The 11,814-nt window shown below is 37.3% G+C and overlaps 1 protein-coding gene across 1 annotated transcript; it reads right to left on the bottom strand.

The window, feature by feature from the left end:
• Nucleotides 1-932: 932 nt before the first annotated feature.
• On the bottom strand, nucleotides 933-11,140 carry LOC106877602 (ribosome production factor 2 homolog). Its single transcript, XM_014926547.3, has 10 exons — nucleotides 10,958-11,140; nucleotides 9,788-9,920; nucleotides 8,314-8,351; nucleotides 7,107-7,146; nucleotides 5,448-5,529; nucleotides 5,247-5,323; nucleotides 4,181-4,280; nucleotides 3,272-3,374; nucleotides 1,981-2,125; nucleotides 933-1,138 (listed from the first exon to the last, which is right to left on the bottom strand). Exons 1-10 carry the CDS (start codon nucleotides 10,975-10,977, stop codon nucleotides 974-976), a joined length of 903 nt encoding a protein of 300 aa, XP_014782033.1. The 5' UTR covers nucleotides 10,978-11,140; the 3' UTR covers nucleotides 933-973.
• Between the last annotated feature and the right edge of the window lie 674 nt (nucleotides 11,141-11,814).

The raw sequence follows: 11,814 nt of genomic DNA, 5'->3' as shown, positions 1-11,814 counted from the left end.
CAAGTTTATTGAGACATGAATAACAAAAAATACCAATTCTATATTTTAATTACTGAAATAATGATGGAATTTAATTTCACAGTTAAAGGGTTAAATAAAGTATAAGACCGTCACTTATGTATCATACTTAATGCAAATACATCAGAAAAAGCCAAATTAACTGTAGTATTCATCCCACACATCAAACATTCTGACTACTACCACTGCTGGACAATTTTCATGTGTTACTAATATATATGTGTTATTTAACACAGTACATTCAACAGAGGTGTTATAATCCAGATAAATACAACAGTTTATTTAGCTTTCTGTGAAGTATCTGCATTAAATATAATACACAGATGGCTATTTTAAACTAATATTGCTTCTGTTACGCATAAAAGCAGGATAGATTGGATAACAAAGTCAGTCACGGAAATACAAAAAAGGAGAGGATAGTTACGGCCAGAATTCCTTCCATTATAAATCTATTTGATCAGGACTGATCTAGAAGTAAACAATAGCGATTTATTGGGCCACATTTTTGTATCAAGTAATTAAAAATATCAATCACCTATCTCCATTAGATGATTGGTTGTATGGGAGAAGAGATAAACCAACAGCTGCTACACTAAATCTCACATGATATCTCATAAACCATATCTCTATTTTCAGAGTTGAGGTTGTGAGAAATTTACTTTACAACCACATGATTTTGTGTTATTAAATAACATGTAACTCCAACTAAATGTATTTTGATCATTCACTCAATCATATATATATAGGCGCAGGAGTGGCTGTGTGGTAAGTAGCTAGCTTACTAACCACATGGTTCTGGGTTCAGTCCCACTACGTGGCACTTTGGGCAAGTGTCTTCTACTATAGCCTCGGGCCAGTCTGTATTTATGTGTTCAAATGTACTGTGTCTGAAAGAACGGAAACCAAGAAAGTGACAATATATTTACAAAATTTATTAAGATTTTCTCTTGAACTTTTAATTTTCAGTTGAAACTCTCTTTTTCTTCTTCTCAACAATCTTCCTGGCTTTGTACGCTTTGACTTTGCGTGTTTGTAATTTGCTGTAGTCTTGTCTTTCCATATGAATTCGGCCAGTTTTATTGCGGAAGGCATCATGTGCTATATTTTTCCTCTTCTGGACCTGAAAAAGGAAGAATTAAAAAGCAATATTACATAATGATTCTAATATATATTAAATTTGCAGAGCTACCCTGCTATGCCCAGATTTTTTTATTATTATTATTACTACCAGAAGAGTGACTGATGAAGGGATATTACAGAGACAAGTTACAAAAAGTGTCCAAGTTTACAGAAAAATCAAAGACGGAAAAAGATAAGAGCAAACTGGTAAACAGAGGATAGAAAAATGTCAGAGACCCCAGAGAGGAAGATTGTCGAAACTAAATTTCAAAGTGCCATGTAAAAAGCACTCAGCCCACTCTAGTATGGTGCAGGCTTCTGCTTGACCAGCTCCTGTCAAACCGTCCAACCCATGCTAACATGGACGGAGGATGTTAAATGGTGATGACAATGATGAACATCACATACCAAGAGTAAGCAGCCACTACATAGCTGTTGTTCCCTAGCCTACAGACACTTACTGAGCACAGACCTGTTTATTCTTACAAACTCTCATTGATCTTTCATCAAACTAACAGGAGGACAGCACACTCCTCTCCATCCTCAATCATCCTTTCCAAGTGGAATTTGAAACAAAATCAATGTGGTCTTAGCCAAAGAAGAAAGTCTCTACTACACAACCATTTTTGCTATGACCACCACACAGAGGAATACTGTTAAACAATCCTGGCTCCATTAAAGCAGCAAGGTAACCTTCATGATGGACTTGGCCAATAGACAGATCCATTCTACTTATGATGACAACTGCTTGACAAAACTCCACAAGTCAGCGATGCCGAGACAGGCACAGATGACAGCAGGAAGATGATAACGATGATGATGATGACAAATAGTAGGACAAACCTTTGCAGCCCTTGGATGCTTGCAAGCACGTTTAAATAAGGCATCTGTTGCCAGTTTTGTGCGCCGGAGAACAAACTCAAATGATGGTCCCATGTCAGAGAGTTCAATATAAGGAGTGCGGCAACCAGACTTCTTCAGTGTTATTCTAGAAATAAAGCAGGAGAAAAAAATGTACTCAAGTTAAATATATATGTGTTTGTGTGTGAACACACACACACACACACACACAAAATAATGCATATTAAACATCATATAAGATCAATTGTTGATTTATTGAAGTGCTTTTTGTGTGACACTATCACCACTGCTTTTTTATGTGGCACCAGCACCAGTGCTTTTTACATGATACCAAGTTTCAAACAAAAATCATCCTGGGTTTTATCTGTGAAGTTGTGCTAATATTACATGCTTTAATGCAGTCCCACTGCATGGCACCTTGGGCAAGTGTCTTCTACTATATCCTCGGGCCAACCAAAACCGACAACCAATGCTAGTGTGTTAACGTCCCCATATCTTAGCAGTTCGGCAAAAGAGACCAATTACAAGGCTTCCAAACAATAAGTCCTGGGGTCAATTTGCTTGACTAAAGGCGGTGCTCCAGCATGGCCGCAGTCAAATGACTGAAACAAATAAAAGAATAAAGAAGAAAAAAAAAACACTGACAATGTCACCAATTTGGGCTATTTACTAAACCTGGAATAATGAAAAGTGAAGGTGACTAACCAAGTAGTTAGGATGCTGCAGTCACAATTGCAAGATAGTGGTTTCAATTCCCTGACAGGAAGGTGTGTTGTGTTTATGAGCAAAACTTTTCATTTCACATTGCATCATTTCACTGAGCAGCAAATGAACAACTCTGCAAAGGGCTGGCATTTCATTCAGAGGTGCTGTTGTAATCTTGGTCATTTATGCACCACGGAAACCAGGTAACTAGCCCCATGAATTCTAGGACTTCAGACAATAATGTCCAGGAGTTGATGACAATAATGACTGATGAAAAATGATCCCAGTAGAATTTGAACTCATAGTGAAGTGAATTGAAAAAAGTTTTGCAAAATACTCTATTTGATTCTAATAACTTTGCCATTAGAAAAAAATGGATGAGGGGGGGGGGGAACATTTTTGAGCAAAGGTTTATTTGAACACAACTGACCATGGGCTAAACAGCTACAATATGCTAGCATCAGTAGTTCAATACCTTACCAAACACACTGTAGCTAACGTAACTTTAAAAAAAAAAAAAATAGGGGAGAGAGCAGGGCTTTTGTATACATATATAAAAATGACTTACTTATAATTCCGCATGTAAATCTTGCCGTCTGCTGCAACGAACATGATAACGTGTTCCAACCCTGCCAGACGTACATTATCAACAACAGCACCACGAAAGAAGTCTGTAATAAAAGATAAAGAATGGAAATATTAACCATAAGCCTTGTGAGTGCATTTGGTAGACGTATATATATATATAAAGGGGCAGAAATAGTAACGAGCCATTTAACGGTAAATTTAAATATGGACGAAATCTAGAAATACGGTATTGATCTCCAAATTTTGATTTTTTGTTTGATTTATTTATTTGTTTGTTTGTTCTAAAAGATTATTCCCCGAAGACGTGTATGGCAACTTATATGTTTGACTTAAACTTGACGGTCAAATATAGCTTTATACAGAAATGTTGACATTGGAATAAATTACATTGATATGGATATTAGCGTCAAATCTCTCTCTTAAATGTAAAAATTTAAAACTTTGGATATATATATATATATATATATTTGTAAGTGTGTATGTCTTTGTGTCTGTCTCCCCACCATCGCTTGACAACTGATGTTGGTGAGTTCACATTCCAGTAACCTAGCAGTTCGGCAAAAGGAACCGATAGAATAAGTACTAGGCTTACAAAGAATACGTCCTAGGGTCGATTTCTTTGATTAAAACCCTTTAAAATGGTGCTCCAGCATGGCTGCAGTCAAATGACTGAAACAAGTAAAAGAATAATGTTACTGCCTCAAACTGCACCCTTTCCTCCCCCTGCATGCATAAGGCCCAAGATGTTACACAGCTGGATTGAACCCAGACGCCACATAGGTGCAAAACTAACTTATTAACTAAATAGCCAGGCCTGTCAAATATTTGAAATATTGAATCGATATAAAAATAAAAAGAGGCCATCACCATCATCAATACAACAACTTACCAATAAATAAATTCTTTAATCGTACATAATCAGCATCTTGTTCAAATGGATCTCCAGCAAATAAAAGACATGGCTTGGTTCCCAAAGAGACTTTGGAACTCTGCAAAAGAAGAAATAGTTTTTTTTAAAAATCAGTTGATTTTTTTTTTTCCTTATTACATTTCAATTTTGAATTTTAGAAATATTGCATTGAAGAGTGCTACTGCTATTTAGCTCCAAGAAACACCCTTTCTAGTTGGTTACGTGACACAAGCATTCTGTGTCCTCAAGTTTTCAAACAGGGATGATAAGCACCTCCACCCAACAAAATCAGCATCCAGATGGTGTTTCTTGGAGCTAAATAGCAGAAGCACTCTTCCCTTTCCTGGGACTGCCACATTAAGTTGGCATCAAATCATCATTTTTGAATTTGTTTTGCAAGAATTTTGCAGTATAAGCAAGTGTTGATATTACTGTACTTCAGAGAGTGCCATCATTTTACCAATAAAACACACGTATTAGTTTAGGCTTGGTTCAGTTTTATTAATTAATCAATAAACCAATAGGCTGTGTGGTAAAAAGTTTGCATCCCAACATAGTTTTGGGTTCAGTCCTAAATTGTGGCTGGGGCTGTCTACTATAGCTCTGCATCAACCAAAGCCTTGTGAGTGAATATGGTTGAAGGAAACTGTGTCAAAGTCCATCAAGTATCATATTCATCATTTAATGTCATTTTCCATGTTGGCATGAATTGGACGGTTTGATCAGAGCTGGTGAGCGGAACTGCACCAGGTTCCAGTCTGATTTCGCTTGTTTTCTATAGTTGGATGCCCTTCCTAATGGCAACTACTTTACAGAGTGTAGCAGGTGCTTTTTCAGGTGGGTTGCCATTAAAAGGGTCAAGGGTTTCAATCTCAATGCACAGTATGCCTTCAGCCAAAATGCCTTCTATGATAGTCGAATGAAATTTGGTAGACAGAAATTGCAAAAACACATGTCTTGCATGTATATCTTTTACCAAAGGGGCTTCAGAACTACCACAAACTTAACTTCCTCAAAGATAAATAAAACAAATTCATATATTTACCTTCTCATCCATCATTGATTTGAACTCTTCAATTCCTAATTCTATCATGTCCATCACATGATGATCAAAAAATCGACCTTAAGGATGCAAATATAAAAAGAAAGGATCAAATATGGCGAACGGTATTTTTCTGAAGAATCAATAAACACACATACACAGGTTATCTTGGAAGTAATAAATAACAATAGATTAATTCTTTACCAATGACTAAATTTGCAGGTTTTTTCTTGGAATGTGAACCAAACATAAACAAGGAAGCATCAGATCTGGCAGAAAAAAAATCCTGAAATTAAAAATAATAAAAATAGATTAAAAAATAATTGAAGTTAAATAAAGACATAATAAAATGAATTATTAGCATTGGAAGTAGTGTTAATCCTTTAGCATTTAAACTGGCCAAAATATTCTAGCTGTTTTTGTCCAAGCCAGCCAGATCTGGCCTCTTATACCTTACCCTACAATGTCATTCTAAAACTAAACAATCACATCATTGAAATCTCAAAGCCACGAGATACTGCATGATCAATCCAAAACGTGTTGGCACTCCATCGCTTACGACGTTGAGGGTTCCAGTTGATCCGATCAACGGAACAGCCTGCTCGTGAAATTAACGTGAATTAACGTGCAAGTGGCTGAGCACTCCACAGACACGTGTACCCTTAACGTAGTTCTCAGGGATATTCAGCGTGACAGTGTGACAAGGCTGACCCTTTGAATTACAGGCACAACAGAAACAGGAAGTAAGAGTGAGAGAAAGTTGTGGTGGAAGAGTACAGTAGGGTTCGCCACCATCCCCTGCCGGAGCCTCGTGGAGCTTTAGGTGTTTTCGCTCAATAAACACTCACAATGCCCGGTCTGGGAATCGAAACCGAGATCCTATGACCACGAGTCCGCTGCCCTAAACACTGGGCCATTGCGCCTTCACTTGCAACAGAATAATCTGAATGCTAAAGAGTTAATACAAAAAGCTGATCTTTATAACCAATGGGTGTCTTGTTAAAACATTGCATGCTTGTTATTAACATCGAGAAATCTTTTCATTCAGGCACTTGGTGTCTAAAAGGACACACATAGACCATAGCAGACGAGAATTGCCTGTCATGGGCACTGGAACTCCAACTTCACATGATTTCATTCAATTGGAAATCATCAGTGGGAGAGGTGTCATGACAAATAACTAATTTTTAATAAACTTGCTGGCTATTTGCGACTTCAGAGTCTAAAAAGATGCTGATGCTTTATATATCATAGTAGCAAGATTTGACTGGTATGTGGTAACCAGATACCTCACACTGATTTCCAATAGACTGAAATCATGCGATATGGGAGTTCTGGTGCCCATGACAGACTATTCTTGTCTGCTATGATCTATGTGTGTGCAAAATTACTAAGTAATGGGGACGTAATCAAACGAGGACCAGTTGTCAAACAACAATGGTGGGGCCAATCACAAAGAAACACACACATCTTTATCTACATATATATCATAATCACTTAGACACATCAGATTCTGTCAAACCGTCCAATCCATACCAGCATTAAATGACGACGATGATGATATATCTGTCTACTTATCAATATATGTGTGTATAAATATATATACACACACACACACACAATGGGCTTCTAGACAATTTTCATCATCAACGAAATTCACTCACATGGCATTGGTTAGCCCAGGGCTATAATAGAAGAAACATGCCCAAGGTGAAGTGGGACTGAACTCAAAACCACATAGTTACAAACCAAGCTTCCTATCTGCACAGCCATTTCCTGCACCAATTATACTTGGATAATTTCCATAAATCAAACAAAATATTACGAAACTCTAAAAGAATCTCTAAAATTTCCGGTACTTACCAAAGAATTTTCACTCTCAAATGGCCGAATAATATTTTTCCTAAGAAAACAAAAATAATTAAACATTATTACTATTATTATTACATGTATAATCTAATACCAAAAATATATAAATACTTCAAATACAGGAATTTCCTCCAGAAAAACATTTGTTTATTCCAATTTTTCTCTATTTTTCTTCCTTCATGTAATTTGCAATTTACGGAAACAAATATTAAGGAGGCAAGTTAATAGAATCATTAGCTGGCAGAAACGTTAGCACGCTGGGCGAAATGCTTAGCGGTTATTTCTTCTGTCTTTACATTAAAAGGTGGTGCTCCAGCATGGCCGCAGTCAAATAACTGAAACAAGTAAAAGAATACCACACAAAATCTTGTCTTATTATTATCATTAATGACGAGCAGGATCAAAAGTTTAGCAGTATTTTTGCCCGTTGCTACGTTCTGAGTTCAAATTCCGCTGAGGTCAACTTTGCCCTCCATCCACCTGAAACTGCTCTTAGTTCAATGATACAAGACTCTAGAATTCAGATCACGTTGTTTTGAATTAAACATGCATTATCTCATGGCTTTGAAATTGTTTATGTAATTGTATATTTACTGAATGATATTGTATGGTAGGTTTGAAGCCTGATGTGGCCAGCTTAAATGCTAAAATGTTGAAACAATCTGATCAACAGAACAGCCTTCTTGTGAAATTAGCATGCAAGTAGCTAAGCACTCTACAGAAGTACAGGTGCACCTCATTTTTGTCAGCTGAGTGGACTGGAGCAACATGAAATCAAGTGTCTTGCTCAAGTATACAAATGCTCTGCCAGGAATCAAATTCATGCCCTTACAACTGTGAGCTGAATACTCTAACCACTAAGCCATGTGCCCAAGATTAATAATAACAGTTATTTAACTAAATTCTTCATTATTTTCTTGGTTGACTCAACTTTCCTGAGTCAAGGAACTGAGCAGTGGAATCAATCATGGAGCTACAATATGTTTGGAAAGCAGACTTCTTAAACCACGCAGCCATATCTATAATCAATTATATCATAGAAGGGGTGTCTCAGTATGGCTACAGTCCAATGAGACTAATTGGAGAATAAAAGTTAATTAGAAGAAAAAAAAAAAAAACCCATTCCCTAATCACTCGAAGAAATTAAAAATGGATGTAAAAACCAGCAAAGACTAAAAAAGACTTTTTAAAAATCACATACCTTTTGTACATGACTGCATTGGGTTTCTTCAAGACATACTGCATAAAAAAAAAATTAATTAAAGAACAATATTATGAATCTTGGTTCTTGGGAGGGTCATTACAACAATAATAACACAAGCACTGGTTCAATATCACTTCATTGCTAATACTAATGATTTGTAGGTACATAATATTTCGTTATGCAACTATAATATACTATGAAGTATATTAAATGTTTTTTATGAGACAATACCAAGATCAGTGCTGGCTATAATTTCTATAGAATATATGTAGAAATAATCGTAACAAAATAATCTTCATTGTTAGTTAATTGGTTAAATAGCTAACCATTTGTTTAATGTACTGGTTAAACCAAGGCAGACCTTGGAGAAAGAGGGAAATCACTGGGAAGGTTGCAAATAGTAACAAAAGCTACTTTGACTAACAAACAACCAATTGATCATTTAACTAGTACATTAAACAAACAATTGATTAGTTAGTTGGTTAGACATTTAACCAATTGACTAACAATAAAGAGGTGATACCGAACCAATGCATTTGTGTAATGACCCACTCAAGACACAAGGTTTGTTTCAATACACAAATTCACATAAAAAATCTTGCAAACCAACTACAAAAACAAAAGAAGAATAACACAACAGATTCATCAGCATTAACAGAACTTGAAAATGCTCTGGCATGGTTTCTACAGCTGGAGGTCCTTTCTAATGCCAACCACTTTACAGAGTGTACTGGATGCTTTTTACATGGTACCAGCACAGCTACTTTTATACATACGAGTATCATCATCCGACAAACAAGGTTGTTCATTTCCAGTCCTCCCTGGAATCATGTCCAGCCATGGGAAAATATTACCTTACTTGGAAACAAGTGAGGATTGGTGACAGGAAGGGCATCCTACTACAATAAAAAAATCTCTTGCAACAAATTCTGCCCAACCAATATCCATTCATGGGATACTCTCTCTTTTACTTGTTTCAGTCATTTGACTGTGGCCATGCTGGAGCACCGCCTTTAGTCGAGCAAATTGACCCCCAGGACTTATTCATTAGAAGCCTAGTACTTATTCTATCGGTCTCTTTTGCCGAACCACTAAGTTACGGGGATGTAAACACACACACCAGCATCGGTTGTCAAGCGAAGTTGGGGGGACAAATACACACACATACATATATATATATATATATATATATATATATATACATATATACGACGGGCTTCTTTCAGTTTCTGTCTACCAAATCCACTCACAAGGCTTTGGTCGGCCCGAGGCTATAGTAGAAGACACTTGCCCAAGGTGCCACGCAGTGGGACTGAACCCGGAACCATGTGGTTGTAAGCAAGCTACTTACCACACAACCAGGGGTCTAGCAAAATTGAGGTGTATCTTATAAATTAGTGTATCGCATATGCCAAGAGATTTGCATGGTCTGAGGAGACCTGAAAGACTACACAAGAACAACAACACTTACGATATCTCTCAAAGCTTTAGTGACAGTTTCACTCGTGTTCCCTCCTTTGATAATCATGGCCACTTTGGTATTTTCAAAGATTTTTGGTTCTCTTCGTTCCAAGGTTCGTTTCCCTTTCTGGGTCTTGGTAGGTCTACAAAAGAGGGGAGGGACGAAAATCAATTTACAATATTCATTTTACAACTACTATTAATAAGGCCCGTGAGCTTGTAAGGATCGTTAGCATGTTGGACAGAATGCTTAGCGACGTTTTCTTTCGTGTTCGGAGTTCAAATTCTGCGGATATCGACTTTCAACCTTTGAAATACAGGTACAACAGAAACAGGAAGAAAGAGTGAGAGAAAGTTGTGGTGGAAGAGTACAGCAGGGTTCGCCACCATCCCCTGCCGGAGCCTCGTGGAGCTTTAGGTGTTTTCGCTCAATAAACACTCACAGCGCCCGGTCTGGGAATCGAAACCGCGAGTCCGCTGCCCTAACCACTGGGCCATTGCGCCTCTACTCTTTCGGATATTCTTGTGACAAACATCGCCATAATTTTGCCTTGTTTCCTTCAACTTGTAGCCACTTTCATCATAAATTCTATCGTATGGTTCATAGTTTCTAAACGAATTCTTTGAAAATGATGGCAAAGGTAAAGAATACGTACACCCGGTGGTTAGGGTTAGGTCGAAAACGAGTGGTGTGCGTATTCTTTACCTCATCCAAAATCATATATTAAAACGACTGTCAGCATTTATCTTATACTCGTTTCGATCATTCGATACGGCCATGCTGGGGTACTGCTTTGAAGGATTTCAGTCGAACAAATCGATCCGAGTACTTTTTTTAAAGCCCTGTACTTATTCTATCAGTCTCTTTTGCCGAACCGACAAGGTACGGGGACGTAAACAAACCAAAAATCGGTTGTCTTAAGATTAATGCTTCAACGTCTTCATTCCAAATGGTCACTAGGTCCATAAATATAACCACGTATGAATGTTTTGATGGCATTTAAAGTGTGTATATAAATTTACTTTACTTTTATAATTGCATTTTCACTCTTTAAAAATCTAAACAATTAATAAATCAAATTTTTAGAAAGAAAATAACATAATTTTCGTTCTTAAAGACATTATTTTTGCTCGGGTACTCTGCAATAAAACATGAGATAAATGATAATTTAGTACGTACACAATCAACGGCAATACCATTCTGACAGATCGATGGAATCCGTTATCAATAAATAAGCAGGAGTATATTGATGCCTGTACAGATGTGAAGTAGTGGCGTTAATTCCTAATTATCAATTATCGCCAGACTGAAATAAAATAACACGTGCGTGGCTCGCAAGGACCACATCCAGGAAGTGATGTCATAGATGTTACTATAGTACAGCACTTGACAAGCAGTAAATTTACGAAATTAGGATCGTTATGTGAATCACATTTATCTTTTTTTTCTCTTACTTGTTTCAGGCATTAGATCGCGACCATGCAGGGGCACCGCTTTGAAGAATTTTTAGTAAAATGAATCGATCCTAGTACTTATCATATTTTTAAAGCCTGGTACTTATTCTATCAGGGATTTTTATTTTTGCCAAGCCACTAAGTTACGGTGACATAAACAAACCGGCACCGATTGTCAATCAGCGGTAGGAGACAAACACACACACACACATACGCACACATACACGCACACTTAGTGCTTTTCTTGAATTGTCTGCTCCTTCCTCCCCTCTGGACTTTTCTCCCTTTCTGATGAAGAGCCATACTCAAAACGTCATTTCCACTCCTCTTTTCCCATCTATGTGAGAGAGATAGAAGCAGTGGTGGACAGGATCTAAAAATATTGGTTGCCAGGAGACTAAGGGGCCCCACCCACAACTACAAGGCTAATGATTGTGCAAAGAAAGGTGCTGATTCTGCTCACAGGGGATTACAGCTGCTGAGTACTGACATAGATAGAGGAGTGAAGGAGAAATGGGAATTAAGGGAATGAGATGTGGAGAATGTTTGATGAGACAGGATGGATTGCAAGCATAAATAGAA

Source organism: Octopus bimaculoides, chromosome 22 (genome assembly GCF_046866305.1).
Source record: "Octopus bimaculoides isolate indiv1 chromosome 22, ASM4686630v1, whole genome shotgun sequence".
Classification (NCBI taxonomy): domain Eukaryota; kingdom Metazoa; phylum Mollusca; class Cephalopoda; order Octopoda; family Octopodidae; genus Octopus; species Octopus bimaculoides.
This window is presented reverse-complemented; position numbering and strand designations above follow the sequence as displayed.

Coding starts and splice junctions, on each gene's coding strand:
- LOC106877602 (XM_014926547.3), bottom strand. CDS start 10,977: ATGGTATTGCCGTTGATTGT. Junction 8,352..9,787: donor CTAAAGCTTTGAGAGATATC/GTAAGTGTTGTT, acceptor TTTTTTATGCAG/TATGTCTTGAAGAAACCCAA. Junction 4,281..5,246: donor AATCAATGATGGATGAGAAG/GTAAATATATGA, acceptor CTTCTTTTGCAG/AGTTCCAAAGTCTCTTTGGG.